The 20,534-nt window shown below is 36.7% G+C and overlaps 1 protein-coding gene across 1 annotated transcript in view; it reads right to left on the reverse strand.

The window, feature by feature from the left end:
• Window positions 1-2,229: 2,229 nt before the first annotated feature.
• angptl5 (angiopoietin-like 5) overlaps window positions 2,230-20,534 on the reverse strand; it is a 63,909-nt gene continuing 45,604 nt past the window's right edge. The window contains exons 7-8 of the mRNA XM_051926468.1: window positions 14,271-14,456; window positions 2,230-2,753 (exon numbers count right to left, since the gene is read on the reverse strand). Of these exons, the coding sequence (XP_051782428.1) occupies window positions 2,434-2,753; window positions 14,271-14,456 (506 nt within the window). The 3' untranslated portion in view covers window positions 2,230-2,433. The remainder of the gene's footprint in view (window positions 2,754-14,270; window positions 14,457-20,534) is intronic.

Consider the following 20,534-nt stretch of genomic DNA (forward strand, 5'->3'; position numbering starts at 1 on the left):
GATGGTATAATAACTGACTGTACCCTTTCTGTTTTTGTTTAGTTTAGTTGTAAGAAGTGCACTTACCTGCATGGTAGTTGAAGAAAAGAGAAGCAGCTGTGGTGGTATGGAGGCACGGAAAAGGTGGAAACGTTGCTGGCGATTGAACGTGGGTGAGGAGGATTATCACCCTTTTTAACCCTCAAGTCCCAGCACGGCAACATCCCAGTGTTATGTTTATTTGACCGCATGCGTCGAGGCAGGGTAAATGGCTAAGAAAAGTGGCATGTAAGCTGGGCATGCAGAGGATCCATGAGTTTTGAAGTCCCGGAGAATAAGTGAAAGTGAGTTCAGAAAGTTGGAGAAGCATGTATGTGTGTGTATATACAGTATATATATATCCATCCATCCATTTTCCAACCTGCTAAATCCGAACACAGGGTCACGGGGGTCTGCTGGAGGCAATCCCAGCCAACACAGGGCACAAGGCAGGAAATAATCCTGGGCAGGGTGCCAACCCACCGCAGGACGTATATATATATATATATATATATATATATATACATATATATATATATATATATATATATATATATATATATATATATATCCATCCATCCATCCATTTTCCAACCCACTGAATCCGAACACAGGGTCACGGGGGTCTGCTGGAGCCAATCCCAGCCAACACAGGGCACAAGGCAGGAAATAATCCTGGGCAGGGTGCCAACCCACCACAGGACGTATATATATATATATATATATATATATATATATATATATATATATATAGACACACAGACAGACAGTAGCAGCCACCTACAGTACACATGAACAAGTAAAGGCACCCTAGATCAAGACTGTAGGGTTGTAACGTCACTGTCGGCATTTCTGATTAGAGAAGGTTGGGCTGGCATTAATGACTGGCCAGGTAAATCAGCCTGGCATATAAAACAGAGGGATGTCCAGCAGAGGTCTTCGTTTGACTATCAGGCATTAGGGAGTGAAAGGTATCTAAACAAATTGTATCACAATCCTTCTTGAGCATTCCTGTGTATATAGAGTGTTAGTTATTTTTTTCTCTAATTTTCCTGCATTTTTGTGCTTGCCCTATTTTTTTCAAATATGATAACTGTTTTTTTTATCCTCTTGATTTTTGTTCTGTCAGATGGTTGAAGAAGAAGAGCTGATTGTTTTTTCATTACCTTTGATTTGATTTGATTGTAAATACTGTACATAGTCACCATCACTTTTTTTTTATTTATTGTTGTATATATATTAATTCTGTGTCATTGCAGAGAATCACATTTAATATGCATGACATCAGAAGTTTTGGTCTTGCTGGCACTATAATAAACAATAGTTTTCTTTTGAAATATTTTTGTTGGTTTTGCGCTTTCACTTTTCCTCCGCAGGTCCTTTCGGGTACGTCAAAGACACAGAGTTTGAGTATGTGCAGAAGTGCCAGTGCACAGGGCATCACATGTATTGGATCACATATGGAGAAAAAACAGATTCTGGTTTTGTTTTTGTGGTGGCTGGGGGCCACAGCCAGCATGGCTTAGTTATTATTGTTTAACATGAAATATTAGAACATAAGAATCTAAGCAGAAGGAGGAGGAATTTGGGAGCATGCACTGATATAGCGCGTTGCTGCACCAAACACGCAATGAACCACCTCAGGATCTCAAATTAGGGCCCGAGCACAGCGGGTCACACCTCAGCACCACACTAGTTCGAATAGAATGGTGTGAGGTTTATTAAAGTGGCTGGAGTGGCAATTCTGTCACCAACCCCCATGTTAAATCTAAGAAATGTGACAAACGAGAGGAGACCCATCAGTCCGTCAGTCTTGTTTGTTTGGCTGATAGCAATGCTGTCCCAATATCTCATTCCAGATTCCCACAACTCTTTGAATAAAAAAGTGCTTCCTGACTTGCATAATTTAAGAAGCCATCTAGTTTTCTGAGATGACAATAAATCAGTAAAAAGTACATTTATTAGAAAATATCCAAGTTGTGATGACAATGTTAAAAATAAACTGTGGCCCCAGCAGACATTTGTTTAAGTTAATTATAATTTATTGAAGATAGACTGCGTAATGGGCCTCAGTAAGCACTGCTTTGTCTTTTTTGCATCACAGCATACAGCCAACTTTTGAGTATGAGACCCTCACAGTGCTTTCATTTGCCTCCGCATGAATACGTTTTCAATATCTGTATCAAAAGTGAATGCGAATTAAACACTCAATAACGTTTCAACATTTATTTTTTTAAACATGGCCTGCTCTCGTGCCTACAGGGACAAACAAGTCCTTGTAAAATTAAAATTATAACAAAAATCACTCTTCAAGATCACCACTGTAACAACTGATTTTCTTTTGATACAACACTAACCTGTTTTTCCATAATAGCTCCGCCATAGCTAGAAGGTAGCACCATTTACAGAAGACCTTTAACTGAAATGTGGATTGTACACTCTCCTTATTTTCATGGTAACAGATTTGATTTTGACGGCAATTCCATTCTGAGTCCAAGTATCCCAGCGCAGGGTCGGGTGAACAGAGCTGTCTGCGTCAAGAGAATCTGAGTTCAGATTAGCCATGCCGCACTGATTAAACCACCATCCAGTTTTGTTGTGTTTATTGCTGCAGCTTTCCACTGCATAGCCATCAATTGTACAAAAGGGAGCACAGCCATCATTGTCAATGTCAAATGTGCTGAACGGCATTGAATTCTGGTTGTCTTCTGGTCGATACCCACGAAAAGCATCCCCTGTCAAGCAATAAAAAAAAAGAAAAAAAGATTTGCATTCATAGAAATAAATGTAAAACACCTTTCTAACTATGGATCAATATTGTTGAATTTTGGACTTATTTGTCTATAAATATTCCCAGTTTTGCCAGAATCCTTGGCTATGGGTCATTTTGAGTGGGGCAACCCATTAAATATGGACAGAAAATGGAAAAAAGAATGCCTTTACTAGATATGTCTATTTTTTTAGTATTCTTATTATTCAATTCTACCAGGGGCAAAAAAAAATGTCTGAATATATAGCCAGTCCAAAATCCACAAGGGGGCTTTCAGTATAATACATTTTACAAAGATAAACAATTGAAACAGCTGACAGTTTATTCCTAGGCTAAGAGCGCTGCAAAGCCTGCACATTTTCATTAACCATATTATTTATTTCTTTTATCAGAGGCAAAGTCATTTATTCCATTCTTATTATTTAGACTTCTTCTATAGCACATTTCATACACATCAAGCGTGTTTAAAATAAGACGGCAGATTGGTTTTTATTCTGTTCCAAGCAATAAGTGCTAAACTTAAATTGTGTTCAGATATTTAAGTTCATTTTCAATCATTTAGTACTTTAGAGCTGTCTGTCTGCTTAAATAAAAAATGAATAAAATAATTCCCTGATGAAGAGATGCAAGGAACTGTTAACATTATATCTTGTAAAGGAGCAGTGCAGGCATTAACACTGTCGCTGCTTTATGCCAGCTACAAGTGGCTTTCTTTAAGAAAGATGTTTAGAAATAAAAGAATTTCAGCTAGTAAAAGCAAACTAAAGTACAAACTTTCTCATGGGTATACTACCCACCAAAGTGGCTTTTCTATAACTCATTGGCACACCTGGACTAGTATAAGAGTACCTAAGAAATATGACAAATAAGAGGAGACCGTTCAGTCCATCAAGCCCATTTGTTTAGCTAATAACTGAGGTGTCCCAGTATCTCATCCCAATGCTTCTTAAAGGTTGTCAAAGTTTCTGCTTCAACTACATGTCTCAGTAGTTTGTCTAGATTCCTGATTCCCACAACATAAAGAACTGCATCATGGCTTTGGTCCTAAATGCACTGCTGTTCTCAAGAACGTGATTCACCCTTAAGCTGAAAGAATGTTGCTGGACCTGCTTGATCGATGCCTTTGAGGATTTTGAAGGTCTGGATTCGGTCCCCATGCAGTCTACTCTGCTCGACACTAAACAGGTTTAATTTTTTGAGTATGTCAGAGTAGGACTTGTCCTGAAGTCCTGAGATGCACTTGGTTGCTCTCCGGTTAACAGCTTCAAGTGCTGCTATGTCTTTTTGCAATCTCATTAGTGAATTATATAGTCTAAGCATAACATCAAACAATTTATAGTCAACAGTTTTTAAAATAACATTTTATTTGCCTTTCTAATAATGCTTCTGCACATTGCTCAGATAACAAAATCACAGTTTCAACATAAACCTTTAATTAATTTTCAGTGGATATTCCTATATGACAGTGTCTCCCATCTTGTTTTTATAATTGATGTTCCCTTTGCCCACGTGTAGCACTTTTCACCTTTCTACACTAAACTGCAATTTCCAAGTGTTTTCCCAATTCTGAAACTTGTTTAGGTCTTTTTGAATTTTTTTGCTGCATATGGAGGACGCATTCCCTTTGGTCTACTGGACTTCAATACATTAAACTGGAGTGGAGTACCTTTATTATGCATCAGTAGAAATTCACTTTGTTCCAGTCAACAACACCAAACAACACAGACACATTCAGTTATCTACAATTATGGATTACCAGCAGTCTTGTGCCATGTGCATATTGACCCAAACACCTTCTCCGATTTCACATTATGGCTGATTTATGACCATACAGGCAAAACAGCTTTGTTTCATTACTGATGGCTTTTAAATGGAGCCCGGTTAGAATGAAATGCAGAAATCTCAAGAAAAGAGTGAGACTAGGGAACAAAGTGTAACAAATGCTTTGCCATTCATTAGGAGCCCTGTAGATGACATGCTGATTTTAGTCTACAGTTTAGATACTAACTAACCAGCCTCTCCACATACAATGAATCAACTGTTCTCATTAGCAAAATTGATCATGCTTCTATAAATACCACCGGCCAACAGGGTCATGTCATTAATTAAATTAAATATAGGAGGGTGGCACTGTGTTTAGCGCCGCCTCAAATATCCTGAGTTCTTGGCCTGGTCACTGTCCCTGTAACAACAACAACAACATTTATTTATATAGCACATTTTCATACAAATAATGTAGCTCAAAGTGCCACATTAAGGTAGGGTTTGTGTTTATTCCCTCTTGCCAAAAACAGACTTAATTATTTATGGCTAATGTCATACATAGAATTAAAGTCAATCTGATGTGTAAAATAATGAAATTTTAACATGACAAAAGGTAAAGACAAGAACTGCAGATATCAAACTGCTACCCCTTATCCCACCTCTTCTCACACTCTCATGATTAGCAGGTCCTTTTTCCTGTAATTTATCTAACTGGTCCTACTGCTGTCTGTGGCAATGCAACATTAATCAGGTAGTAGGCACGTGATGGGAGGGTCAAGAGGTGTAAAGATAGAGCCTGACAGAGACAATCCATCTTTGCAAAAGCCTACTGTCAAGCTCCTTTTGTGATTTTTACAACATTTGACCTTTTTTGACTTTTTGCCCACCCTTTAGGATTCTGTTTTAACTGGTGTTACTTTTCTTCTTGTATCCCAGGGTCCCATTTTGATCCTTGATTTCTTTTTCTGACTTTTAATTTTTACCAAGAGTGTTTGAAATCTTTCCCTGTGTTTTACCTGTTTTTTTTTTTTCTTCTTTTCAGATTCCTTGCCTGTGTCTCAGATTGCTGTTTTTTGGATTTCAGCTTCAAACAAAGATTTTTTTTTTCTCTGCTCATTCTAGCTCTGAAGGTTTCAGCTCATCCCAGTCTGCACTCTGTAAAACGCATGCGTTGTCTGCCAAGTCTAACATGCCAACAGACTTGCTCAGTCTCCTTGTGAGAAGTCACAGCCGAAGAGTTGTGGTGCAGGAAGAAGCCACTGCTGACACAAAACTGCTTAATCCAGTTCAACAGCCATTTATTGTTCCATTTAGTTTTAATCCTGTTAAAAATAGTTCAGGGTTGATGGGGCTGGCCACACCATGCATGAAGAAATAACCAGAACTGAATGGGTCAGCAACCTATCACTGGGCACACTCATGTAACACAGACATACCCACATTCATCCTTATTAAGAAAGACTCTTCTGGATTTTTTTTTGACTCATGGATTTAGTTAGTGATTGGGTTTTGGGGCCACTATAAAGATATTCAATTCATATTATTCTGTCATTGATCCATTCATCTATTCATTTTCGCACCCACTTATCCAGGACAGGATCACTGGGCAGCTGGAGCCAATCCCAGAAATCATTTGGCACAAGACAGGAGCAACGCTCAGACACAGTGCCAGTCCATAACAGGCTTCATTGTTCTCTAAATAAACATTTGTTCATTTCAGCTGCTCTTAAAAATTTCCTCTCATCAAAGAGATTTATTCATTACCTCCAATGTGAACATAACAAATACCTATCCAATTACCCTGTTTTGTCTCTGAAGGCCAATCAGTCAGTCAGTCATTTTCCAACCCGCTATATCCTAACACAGGCTCACGGGGGTCTGGTGGAGCCAATCCCAGCCAGCATAGGGTGCAAGGCAGGAACAAACCCTGGGGATGGTACCAGCCCACCGCAGGGCACACACACACACTCACACCCACACACCAAGCACACACTAGGGACAATTTGGAATGCCAAAGCACCTAACCTGCATGTCTTTGGACTGTGAGAGGAAACCCACGCAGACAAGGGGAGAACATGCAAACTCCACGCAGGAAGGACCCGGGAAGTGAACCCAGGTCTCCTTACTGCGAAGCAGCAGCGCTACCACTGTGCCACCGTGCCACCCCAAAGGGCAATGACATAAAGCAGGGGTAGGCAACGTCGGTCCTGGAGTGCCACAGTATGTGCAGGTTTTTGTTCCAACCCAGTTCCTTAACGAGAACTCAATTATTGCTGATGAAGCACATATTGCTTAAGTGACATTTTAATGCTTCATTTTAGTGGTCTCGCTTGTTAAGGTTCTCCAACCTTAATTGCTTATTTCAATCTTAAACTGCCGCATTCAGTGTTTTAATTGCTCCTTATTAGCAATAAGATGTAAAACAGGGGTAGGCAATGTCGGTCCTGGTGAGCCGCAGTGGCTACAGGTTTTCATTCCAACCCAATTGCTTAATTAGAAACCAATCATTGCCAATCTCAGACCTTATTTAATTTTATGGCTTGTTAGTCTGTGCAATGTAAGGCTCTTATATTGTAGATTTTTTTCCTTTCCAAGGATATCATCCAAATGATATGAAGCCTAAAACAGATCATTTTCAGTCTGTCACATTTTTCTATTAAGTGTTTTATTAAATCAAACCGTGCATGATGAACACACACAGATGTAACTGGAAAAAAGCTAGCTGGAGAACTGCTGGCTGCTTTGTCTTTTACATCTTATTGCTAATAAGGAGCAATTAAAACACTGAATGCAGCAGTTTAAGATTGAAATAAGCAATTAAGGTTGGAGAACCTTAACAAGCGAGACCACTAAAATGAAGCATCAAAATGTCACTTAAGCAATATGTGCTTCATCAGCAATAATTGAGTTCTCGTTAAGGAACTGGGTTGGAACAAAAACCTGCACATACTGTGGCACTCCAGGACCGACGTTGCCTACCCCTGACATAAAGGATAATTCCCCCTAAAGAATAACAAAAGCCACTTATAAAAGTAATTTATTTATACACTGATTTTCTTAGCCCACTTACTCTAATACAGGGTCTGTCCTAGCAGTATTAACTGCCCTGGATATGGCATCTGTCCTGTCAGGTGCACACTCACACTTATCAGTGAACCTTTAAAGTAGCCAATGTATCTAACTTGTACATTGTAATCCACAAGGGCACAGGAAGGTTGTGGAAATGCCACAGAGACAGTGACCCGGCTGGAGTTTGAAACCTCCACTGGAGCAGCAGCACTAATGACCCAGTCGACCCAGTCTGACTGCCAATTATTATCCTAATTCAGGGAATTCCTTACAGGAACAGGACCCCATTATAAAACTGACAATCAACAAGTTTGAGTTCCCGAGTCAGAGCCTATTTATCCTTTTAAAGTATTGTAAATTTGTGAGCTCAGCTAGTTATTAAAAAAAATGATCATGAATCATGACAATTACAGAACGGATGGTCCATCTCCACATTACATCCTAATATGTGCGCTGTTCATATCTGTGTCATTATTCATCTTTACTGCCTGTGTGGTGCTCAAGGTCACCCTGTTTTAAAAATCTCTATATTGAAATAAATTGAGTGGTTGAATTTGCAAATCTTTAGTTTATTTTATATCTTAAGGTGGAACTTTTATTTTTTCCCTACAAAGGTGATTCATTGATCACTACATGTTGAGCTGTTAATGCAGAAACCATTTTCTGTGCTATAATCTGCCCCACTTAAAATAAGCGCTGCACTGCTGCAATGGGGTATGTGACTCAAAATGCCTTTGTAGTCCTTGAAATGGCCACTAAGGACTTTTATAATGCTGCTACAGAATCAACAAAATGAATGCCTATTAGCTTGGACCGGGACGTTGCACAGGTTGTGCAACTGTGTGTGTGTAGATGCATTGCTGAAAGGTTTTATATCTGTTTATTTTGAGTTGGTTCATTTCATGTTAAATGAAGTGCTAGCCCCAACTGATTAAATGAAAGTGTGGAAATAAAACTATATCTGTTTTCCTTCTACTTCTTTCCTCTAAATGTAGTCTTTTTGATTCCTGTGCTAGTAAAACACACAGTTGTGTGATAAGCTAAAGAATGGAATTATTCTTGAGAAATTTATTGCATTTCAATTCATGTTTTTTTCTGAAAACCATGCTTAATGGTGAGTAAGGTGATTTCATTATTAAGTAAGAATAACGCTTCTCCAGAAACAATCAGCATGTTCGTAAACGCTAATTTACAATATGGAATGTTAGATATGATTTGACTTTTCCTTACTATATGTGTTTTTTGATTATATTAAGTTTTAATCATTTTGCTCAAATGAACCAGGATGAACTGAATATACTGCATTTTAAACAGAGACATTGCAACCATCCTTTCTAGTTCATTCCTCCTTTATTATACTAATAAATTATAACCTTAATGCATCTGTGCTAATTGCTTCACAATTTAATGCTGGAGAGAAAAGAAAGCAAGTACACGCTGCAGAGCCATAGAACGTGTTTCAGTTAATTTATAACCTGGGAAAGGATGAACGGGGCAGATTTGTTTATAGTTTGAGAAAGGAAGAAGTACGGTGGTATTTACGAGATCAAACACTCTCATCAGAGTCATTTATCATAAGGACAAGAAAGCTAAACAAATGTGTATAATGTAATGTGTCCCAGAATCCCATGTGTGCATTTTAACATAAATATGGCTCGTCCGAGGGACCATAGAGATGATGACAGAAGGGCAGCAACATAGGAAGCAGCATCAAAGATTGAGACCTGTATGACCATTTCATCTGCAGGTCAAAGAACGTAATCTAATCTATGAATAACTTTGATTGCTAAATCAAAACCTTCCCAGGACGACATCCACTCCTTGACATTTCTGATTTTGAGGAAGCATTCCTAAGACTGTTTATATTCAGGCATTTCAATCTATTTCATTTTCTATTATATTTTCTTCTCTTTAGTATTGCTATATGTTAATACATACTATAATGCTTTTGTATTTTCTATACTTTGTCTTTTATCTAGAGTGATTGAAATAATAAAATGGCACCAAGAGTAGGGAAGATTGCTGTTTTCCTACCCATAGGGTTTCGCAAGGCTATTGAGGTCGCTCCTCAACAATGTGAACAACTGCGGTAAAAGTGAAAGATTGTAAGTGGCATGTAACCTTTTATGTGTCACAAGGACACCTACGTGTTTGTTACTGCTGGTTAGATAGTGAGTCCCTGTGTAGAGAATCCTATGTAGAATAATGTAGAGTGACAGGCAATTGGCAACACTCAAGATTTTGTTTTGGTAGAATCGCTATGTATATGTGTGTATTAATCTTCAAGGACAGGAGTAGATAAACCTAGTTAATGTTCATCATAAGTCTCATACACTGCACGATAAAACAGCTTCTTACCATTATGGTAGAAGGGATTTGAAGCTGTTGGTTGCACTGTTTTATTGCTGTACTTTAGACAGGGAAATGGCCCAGCAAACCAGTTCTATCTACATTGAGTCCGACTTGCATAACTGATCTGCACCTGAAACTGCTGATATTTAGTGGTCACAATTCTCCAATTGATTTGGTTCAATTTTGGTTTAGTTTTGGGAGAAAGCTGTGATGCTGTGGGGAGTGTTGTCAACTAAACTGTTTGTAGGCAGGTTCAATCCCACAGAGTTGTGATAATGGAGGTGTGGAACTCTCCTTGAAAAAAAAAAGATGTAATGTTCCTACATTTATCATTTTCACACATCTAATGTTTTTTGGATACTGATGTTGACAAATTAAAGCTGTTGTCCAAAGAAGACTGATTTTTTTAAGGCTACTTCCACACGGTAGCTAAAAGTGACTCTATCCTGATTTTTGCCACAGTTTTGTTTTTTGTTTGTTTTTTTTTTTGTTTTTTTGACAGCTCAGATAATTTTAATGACTGCTCCAATCACTAATGTGCCCTAAATGCACCAAATGAATAAATGATTTTGTTAGACAGATGCACACTTAAAGATGCTGTTGTTGCTCAACTTCACAACATTTCAGTGCAGGATGCGTACAAATTTATCAGTTTATGATGGCAAGGAAGGGAATCAAGAAATTATAGATGAGAGCTGTTTGAGCGTATTTATCTCAGAAAGTATTTTGTACATGGAAAGAATTGTTCCAAAGGACAGGAGACAGGACTTATGAGTGCAGTGTGGACAGTTTAGATGCAAAACTGTTGTTACGAGAGCAGTGCAAATACATTCTGAAAAGGTTTGGTTTCAAGATGTTATTTGCTAAATCATACCCCCATAAAAATATCAGATGTTTGTCAAATATGAATGAAAATGTGGGACATGAGCTGCAGTGTGAATGTAGCTTTTTTTGGTTTCAAATATGAAATGCAAGGTTGTACTCGGCGGTTTATAACAATGGCACAGTTGCAAGGCGGTGTTCATGAAAAGTAATAACAATCAGAAACAACAAAAAAGACAATAATTCAACAATTTAGGACACTTCAAATGGGAAGTATTAAACCTTAAAATAACTGCAAGGAAAATATATACAAAAAAAACCTGAATACAGCAAATCCAGACCTGCATTAATGACATCCTAATAAATCCTTGACAATTTCCTGTGCTTAACACATTTTTCCCATTGGTCTCCATAAAAAATATTGCATAGAAGTTTCAAACTCATTTGTCTTGCCGTTGAAGTGACAGACTATTCAAACAAATGTTTAGGGTCAAACCTGCGCTGTGCCTGTCCAATCTGTTGCAGTTTGTTGCAGTATCGATATAAGACAATGAAACATTTTGAGAGCCTAATGTTATTATTGACTTATTTCTTCTCAAATACTGCATATCCTTATTTGTCCCTGGCCTGGGGCTGTCAGGATGCTTGACACATTGTTATAAATTAGCTCATGACCATCTGCAATGAGAAGAGTTGGGCAAGGAGGACAATCAGAAGAAACTTTTCTATCATGCCAGCCATGATGCTTGATTTGCTTGATGAACACAAATCTGTTCTGTTGATAGCCAGTTCCCTTTAATAGCCCTTTGATAGATAGATAGATAGATAGATAGATAGATAGATAGATAGATAGATAGATAGATAGATAGATAGATAGATAGATAGATAGATAGATAGATAGATAGATAGATAGAACAAGCAAACTTTATTTGTCCCCAGGGGGAAATTTTGCTTTTCACAAAAGCTCTTTAAATAAATAAATACATAAACAGGTAGATAAGTAAGTAAATACACAGGTCTGAACACACACCAGAATGACTATAAGAAAGAAAATTCAAAAGAAAGAAAAGTTCTGACTTGGCTGTCACAGTACCATTGAGGCATTGTGCAGATGTATTGCTGTTGATATAAAGGAGCTCCAGTAGTGTTTCTTGATACACTTCTGATGAATAATGGGTTGGTTGAAAATCCTCAATGTTAGTGTGTCAGAGAGAGGATGTGCAGCATTGTTCATAACGGCACTAAATTCAGTTTTACTTTTCTCTTTTGCTATGACCTCCAGGGCATCCAGAGTGCATCCTAGAACTGAGTTTGCCCTTTTAATTAGCTTGTTGATTTGATGGGCTTCTCTTGAAGTGATGTTACCAGCCCAGCACACCACAGCGTAGGAAATCACACTGGCCATCACAGTTATAGAAGATATGATGGATGTCACTTCCCACATTAAAAAACATACTCTGCTCTGCCTTTTCATACATATTTCCAGTTCAACCTGTCATTAATGTGGACCCCCAAGTACTAGTAGGAGTGGACCACCTCTACATCCACTCATTGAATAGTGACTGGACATGGAGGCCGTTTGGTGTTGTGAAAGTCAATAACCAGTTCCTTGGTTTTGCTGATGTTAAGATGCAGACAATTCTCTTTGCACCAAGAATCTAACTTTTCCACCTGACTCCTATACTCTGTCTTATCCCCTTTGTCAATATACCCCATAAATGCAGAATCATCTGAGAATTTCTGCAAGTGGCAGGACCAGGTGTTATATGAATAAAGTATCTATCTATCTATCTATCTATGAATAGTCTGAGGTGTGTAGAATGTAGAGAAAAGAGGACAGGACTGTTCCTTGTGGTGCTCCAATGTCTTCCTCTGATGCTTTAAGCATAGATGTTACCTTTGATAGTCTGGCAATGGCCTATTGTGCCAGTTGTTTGATTGAGCAGTGCATATTTTTTTTCTTTTTTGTTATCCTGATGTTTCTCTTTGTTGTGTAGTTTATACAGATTTTCTTGGCTTCACCCATCAGTTGTCTGTAATGTCAGGTGACACAGCACACCATATTTTTCAATGTTAGCCTAAAAATGCTCAACAGATTTTTTTCTATTTGCAAAAATCAAATATGTTTTTAGTGGCTGACTTTATATACATCTGGTGAAGAGGCCCTTTAGGTCATGAAGTCTTTTTCTCTAAAGTCTGCATGTTGTTATTGTATTACCAATTCCCCCGTTCAATCCGACACTTAACGTTAAGCTGATTGCCTAACTCTGAATTAGCCTAGTAATAATGTGTATTGCTGTGGCTACCATTGGCAGCCAGAGTTTGTTCTTCAGTTGCATCTAAAGGATAGACTCTGGCTCTTTGTGACCCTCTACTGGAGAGAGCAGGCTCAGAAAATGAACAGATGGATGGTTTTCAGACAGAACTTCATAGAAGAAATACTTTTGTAATACACAAACCCAATGCCAAGAAATGAACCCTGGGTGTGACTACGGGTACACACTTGAACTCAGCCACAGTGAGAGAATCTAGAGTCCACAGAGTGACTTGCCATACAGTTCTTTAAAAAGGGAAAGGCGTCGAGCTCAGAGCCCTGACATGCTACAGTTCAAAACTCTGCACCACTCTGCTAAGAAAGTCAGCAAAAGATTGGAAAAAAAGGAAATAGCTACTGTTAAAAATAAGCAGAAAGGCAGACACTAATTACCTTTCTTTAATCCCATCTGGATTATTATTTTAAGATTCAATGTGCTATTTCCTGCTATTTATTAGAGTATGCACATATATAAACATATGCTATCAAATTCAAATTTGCCTTTCATATAAACTGAACAATTCTTCCCAGTTTTTTCAAAGCCCTGGAGCAATAAGCTGTTTTTTTATTTTTGCATTACTGTCACAGAGGCGCAATGTGAATAAATAACAGCTGTGACATTCTAAGCTTTTTTTAGGCATTTTATGTTGCACCTTACTTTCAGATCATTTGCTAACTGCACACTCCTGGGTTAATCTGTTCAAATGGAAATGTTTATTTGTATAATAAAAAATATCTTCTGTACTGTTATTGCTTGAATGCCATATTCTATAATTTAACTACTATACATCAAAAATTCCTTTTTAGCAGACTCCATAATTGAATTACCCTGCTAATACTCTAATTTTACTAACAGTGATTTGCGAATATTTGTGCATTTGTGTTATGGTATCTTGTATACAGTGCTAAAATTGCCACACCACTCATTTTAATTTCTAAAACATGTGAAGTTTAAAATTATACATATTCAAAGATATAGTTAAATTGCAATGTTAAATGGATTGTGTGAGATTTAGTCCACTTCTCTCTTGTTTTCTTTCAAATATTAAACCTCTAAGAATGGCATGGGCATAATTTTCACTTATTTAAACCATTGTATTGGAATGTACAGACTGCTTACTTTTTTCTTGCATTACCACTACACTAAATAATATTTCTTACCAGCACTTCCAGCGTAACGGCCCAAATGCATCTTGAAGAACCTGTTTTCATCTTCTAACCAGAAATTATCGTAAGAAGCATAAGCAGAGGTGTCATCATAGGACTCCAGTGCCACATGTAGAGCAAAGTTGGTGTTCTTCTGGTTAAGAATATGGAAGAGTTTCCTGAGTCCTAACCAATGTTCGCCTGTGAACAAATAATACCCTAAGTCAGTATAAAGAATGTATATCTGTCGTTAATACTAAGATAATAATGTATGTTCACCTACCTCAAAATGGTTACGGGATTTGCTTAATTGTATTTTTAGTATTGTTTTAGTTTAACACAAGACACACTACTCCATATAAAAAAAGGTGAAAAATTCATCATTAAAGAAAAAATAAGAAAATTAAGAAAAACAGCTGTAACAGTGCTAGTTCTTGTTTATTCCACAGATAATTCATATAAAGTGTTAAAGATTAATTGAGTAGTTTCAGTAGTACGGACAAGGGTTTACCAATAAAAGTAAGACATAGGCTATATGGAAGTTTAAAAATTACGTAGGGCAGGGGGTAGTAATGGCAACCCAACAACTGTGCATTATTCCAAAATGGCTGCATCTTTGCATATACTGTATAATATAAAGCTGAGCCAGCTTAAATAAGAGGGGGATATTATAGTCATGAGGGGCCTTAATTACCCAAATATTAATTGGGCCTGACTTACAAAGAGTGGAGCACAAGAACAGGAGCTTTTACACATAATTCATGTTAACATTAAAGAACCAGTGAAGCCTGTATAGACTTAGTATTCTTTAATATTCAGGATAGAATAGAAGGAGTACAGATGATTTCACAGTGTTTTCGCAGAGTGCATATTCAAAAATTAAAACAGATTTATTTTTAGTAGGGAAAACTTTGTCAAGATCCAAGTTTAAGTAGCACAAATTGGCATCTTTTTTAAGTGTGAAGACAGTTGAAGAGATGTGCAGCAGGTTAAAAAGTGTTTTACATATGATGCAGGACAAGTACCCCTCAAAATTTACAAACAATAACAAATTAAGGAAACCGCTGAGGTGGATTATGTCAGACACACAAATGCAGACAGAGCTTTACGTGCATATGACAGGCTAATACTGTGAAGGTTTTGAATGTGACACCGCTATTGAGTTTTGTTCTGTTTCCCTACAATGGAGGAAAAGAAACCGCCGGATGACTATTGAGGTCACTTCCTTTCGCCATGAAACCTCAGCCCTTTTGGTCAAATGGTTCTTAACTAAAGTCACTGCTGGAAGTCAACATTTATTACCAGACCACCTCACAGTGACACAAAGCTCTTTACCTCTAACAACCCTTTTGATTCATTTTTATTGAACAGCAAGATGTTATGCTTGTTAGTTTACGGACATCCAAATTAAACGAGGCATCCTTCAGGATCCCAACCCTTTTTATCTTTTCATTTGTTTGCTGTTCCAATAAATATGAAGATAAGATGAAAGTTACAAAGGAGAAAAGCTGTATAAGGCCTATAAGACTAATAACATAATAGCATATGATTGCTTCTAAGCAATTGTTATAACCAATATTAGGAGGGCAAAAAGATACTGTAGTTGGAGAGAAACAGTACAGACAAGGGAAAATAAGACACACAGAGATTCTTTAAATATTTCAGTAGTAACAGAATGGTTAAAGAAGGAATATTAGAAGAAATAAAGGTGAGCTAGAATATGCTGGCAGAAAAATATGAAATACTTTGAACTTACATTTTATTGGAGTTTACACATGTGAAGAAGTTGTTAACCTCTGAAAAGTAACAGGGACTACTAAGTAAGTGCTTAGTGATTAGGAAATTATAGAGGGAGAAGTACTGTTTAGATTAAAAAGGTTAAAATCTAACATATCACTAGGACCAGACAACATTTATCCTTGAGTGCTTAATAAAGTAAGTAAATACAAATATAAACCTTGGCACATGTTTTTCAAAAATATATCCACACTGGGGAAATTCCTAAAGGCCGGAGGCTAGTGAATATTATCCCATTGTATTAACAGAATGATCAGGCTTATCTATGCAACTATAGGCCATTAAGCTTTGTCCATCAGAGGTAAATTAATGGAAGTGATTATAAAGGACAAGTTCTATAAGGAAGTAACAAAAGTATGATATATACATGATTTTTAAAAGGCTTTTAACAAATGAAAGGTTAGGGATCAAACTTAAAGAAGTGGGAATTCAAGACATGGTTCTAAATTCATGTTTCTTGTAGTATGATAATATTTCTGTGATGGAATATTTTATTAAAAGCTTTTGTAAATGTCAAGAATTCTATCTCCCTTTATCAAAAAATGTTGGTTGCTTATAAAATAATAATTTGTGGCAGCCCTAGTTTTAATGATGAATCTTTTAACTGCATATGAATGTGTGCTGTACTTGAATAATTTGATATAAAATTTTAAATCATCAATATGATATGAAAAAAACACAACTACAATTACTCTAACAACAAGACAAACAAGACAACACTAATATCAATAAAATATATAAGTCAAAAACACCTAAAAATACAAAATATTTTTGATTAATAATGGACTTAACTTGGTGTCAGCTGTCCATCTTGAAACAAAACCAAATATTTAGGCTTTGGGTTCTTTTATTTATTTTTTTTATTTATTAATTTTTATTGTAATCATTCCATACAAATAGATCAATTTTTAACAAAACAAAATTGAAGACAAATCAGACCCCAAGGCTTTGGGTTCTTTTAGACCTGAGTGCAGACTGAGGTTATAATGGATCCACATTTGACCAGTATCCACATTTCACATGTATTTTTTAGAAATTTCATCTTAAACTGAGATACCGGTAGTTGTTACTCATAGATATCATGAATATAGCTGCTATGCATATTTGGCATAATGGTGCTTAATATATTGTAATATATAAATGATACCAACTAATAACACATTTCAAAAGATGGGCAACTCATATGTCTTGAAGAGAAGACTGAGTTAAAAAGCAATAGTCTATACTTTTGCAACTACAGAGATTTTAATTCATTATATGTTACATTTTTCAGTAACAGTTAATTTTTGCACTACCAACTTTGGTACAGATTCTTAATTTTGTTCTAAAGGGGCAATGCTTATGTTATTGCAATCATCACATTTAAACATTTATTATTTCTTGATGAGCATACCAGTAGCTGAGAATATGTTCAAAAATCTGTTTGTCCATTTAAATTCTTGATGTTAAGTGCTTTAAGCATGGGAAATGTGCTCTATAAATAAAATATATTATTTTTTAGTATTACTATGATATTCATCAGTACTTTTTCACAAGCAGCCTACTAGATATCTTAATCTATAGGTCACCATGTAAATGCTTATTAATAATCCATCACAAATTCCATGTAAAAGGTTCTGTGCAGTGCACAAATGAATTCACTTGGAGCAACTTCTGCTAAAAAATACTGTTTCAGATGTAAAAGGCAAAGAGAAGAAATGGCAGAAAACCTTTACACTTCCCAATACTTCATTAGTGGCATTCAGGTAGCATGCGCTTTACATTGCCAAGGCCCTCTTTTCTGGTGACGCAAGGGCAGCTAACATTCATCAAGCTGTCCACACCAATTTAAGAGTGTGGAAAGAGCCCAGAACCATTTTAGTTAAGACATGCTTATTTTCATACCTTATTAAAGCTAAAAGCAGGATTTTGCTGAGCTATATGGTTTGTGCATTTGCAATCTACATTGCAGTAGAAATTGTATTTTTTTTTCTCAAAAAAGCCAAACCTAACCCTAACCCTCTGGGCAGGCGGGCAGACAGCTGTGTGCTGCTATGCCACAAACTCTCTGTTTGCATCAACTGTGTCAACTGCACTGGTTTTAAAAATACTTCTTACTAAATTGGCCTGATTGCTTATGGAATTTGATTTATCCACAAATTAATGTGAGAAAATCAGTTTATAATCTGAGCTATGTTTATATACAATGTTGTTGCTGCTCAATTTTGCTGATAAGTAGCAATGGATAACACAACAAAACCATAACATGCTTACTCTTATTTAGCTGTTCAACAATCTTTATTTAAGTGTTGTGAAGCTGGTTAACTTGAGAAATTTATGCTAGTGACTAGTGTTCAGATAAAAGTGAGAACCACGATATTTCTTCAGACAGAACAGATAAATTGGCTGCTAATTGTACTCGTCAGTTGCCACTATTATTAGTCACAAGTGCGCTGAAGTACAACAATTTGTCAGTACATGGACTAGCTGAATAATATAGATTAGTCTGTTAAATGCACTTGTTAGCTTTATTTCAGGCAGAGTTGCAATTTCACTTTTTGTCAGATATCTATGCAACTTATTAACTGTCAGCTCATGCATCTGAAAGAAAACTGTATTCCGATTGTATCATCTTCAGGTGTTCATTCACTGAGCAAATGCTGTTGCGGAACACCATACAATGATCAAACAATCACTTTCACAGATTCTCACGTGAAATACACCACACAGAGGAAAATTTTCTCTGTTACCTGGAGGAACCTTCTTCCACAGAATGCAATACAGCTACTGCCATGACTAGCCAACTCAAAAATAGTACTGAGAGTTGTAGCTTGCCAGCATGCAATGGAGAGGCAGCAGCAACTAGCTGATTAAGAAAATACAATTCAACAAAAAATTTTTAGTCAATTACATTAAATAGTAAAGGTAGCTCAACTTCAAACCCATGCTAGTGAAAAGGGTGCCCCTTTCCTCAGCTCATACTGACAGTATGCTAACCGCCCTTGCCTTACCTGTGATTAAAGTTCCAGAATGTCCTTTTGCCCAATATAAATGCTTATTCAGAAATTTTATTAAGTAGATCTTTAAGTTTTTAAAAAGTTTTGAACAGATCATGTAAGCATGAATTTGATTTTATTCCAGTTTTAAATAGTATAGAACGCCAGTTATCCACTGACTTACAGGTGGGCTGGGATTCTTACGGCTGAGCAAGATAACTCTACGTGCTAGTAGTGAGGTGAAGGAAATTACAATCAATTTGTCCTTCTCCACTTTAAGCTCATCTGGGAGTACACCAAACACGACTGTCAATGAGTTAGGAATGATTGTGACCTCAAGGCTGTCTAATATGCATTCAAAGATTTTTTGTCTTGAATGATGTTAATTTGGTGTACGCCCAAAACATGTAGCCCAGTGAGGCTGGAGCTAGATTGGAACTGTCACAGGTTGTAACTTGCCTTAGGTATATTTTTGGTAATTTGTAATGAGATAAATGTGTTCGATAAAAGATTTTAAGTTGAATGTCACATGAATATGGAGCTATGCATGGCTGCTCCTTTTCTAAGATGTTAAGCAAAAGATCCTTTCCCGACTATACACTGGGATCTTCGAAAAGAAGGTAATTTAAAATATTTTTACATATTGTACAGATGCTTTCTGAGTCATCAAGACTGATCAGTATTGCCTCTGGAATAGAAATGGGTGGAAGGTGAGGAAAAATGGGAAGGTTCTTCTTAGCAACATTCCTGATTTGAAAGTTGTGGAAAAATGTGTTGCTGGACAGTTAAATTTGAAGCATAATTGTTCATAAGATGCAAAGACATTATCTGTATACAGTTCTCTAAGTGTTTTAATCCCGGATATTTTCCAAACATTAAGTACTGTGTAGGTTTGAGAGGGTAGAAAATGGTAATTGTCATGTAGAGGTGCAACAGATAAAATCTTCTCTGCCTTAAAGTGCTTCCTACATTTGTTCCATATTCTGAGTGATTGATGGACAATTGGATTATAGTATATTGACAATAATTTGTATGGGGCACAAGGCAGGGCATATAAAGAAGTACAGCAAGATTTTATTTCTATTGAAGACCAGGCATGTGTATATTCACAAATATGTGTCAACGTCCAAGTCTTCATAGCTTGTATATTTGCCACCCAGTAATAAAACTGAAAGTTTGCAATGCCATGCTACCTTCTCCTTTAGGTCTTTGTAGAGTCGCCTTTTGAATGCATGGAAGTTTTGAATTCCAGATAAATTAGGTTATAATTGAGTCTAATTCATCAAAGAATGATTTGTTAATGTATATAGGGATGCTTTCAAATAAAAAAAGAACCTTGAGAAGGATGTTTATCTTGACAGTATTGATTCTCCCTGCTAATGTGAGATGGAGGGTAGACCATCTGTTCACATCTGTTTTTCCATGCTGATAGCAAAATTGTACTGAAAAAGATCTTTATATTTGTGATTTTTACCATTAGATATTTAAATGGATAGATGTCCAGTCT

This window comes from Erpetoichthys calabaricus, chromosome 4, assembly GCF_900747795.2.
Source record: "Erpetoichthys calabaricus chromosome 4, fErpCal1.3, whole genome shotgun sequence".
Classification (NCBI taxonomy): domain Eukaryota; kingdom Metazoa; phylum Chordata; class Cladistia; order Polypteriformes; family Polypteridae; genus Erpetoichthys; species Erpetoichthys calabaricus.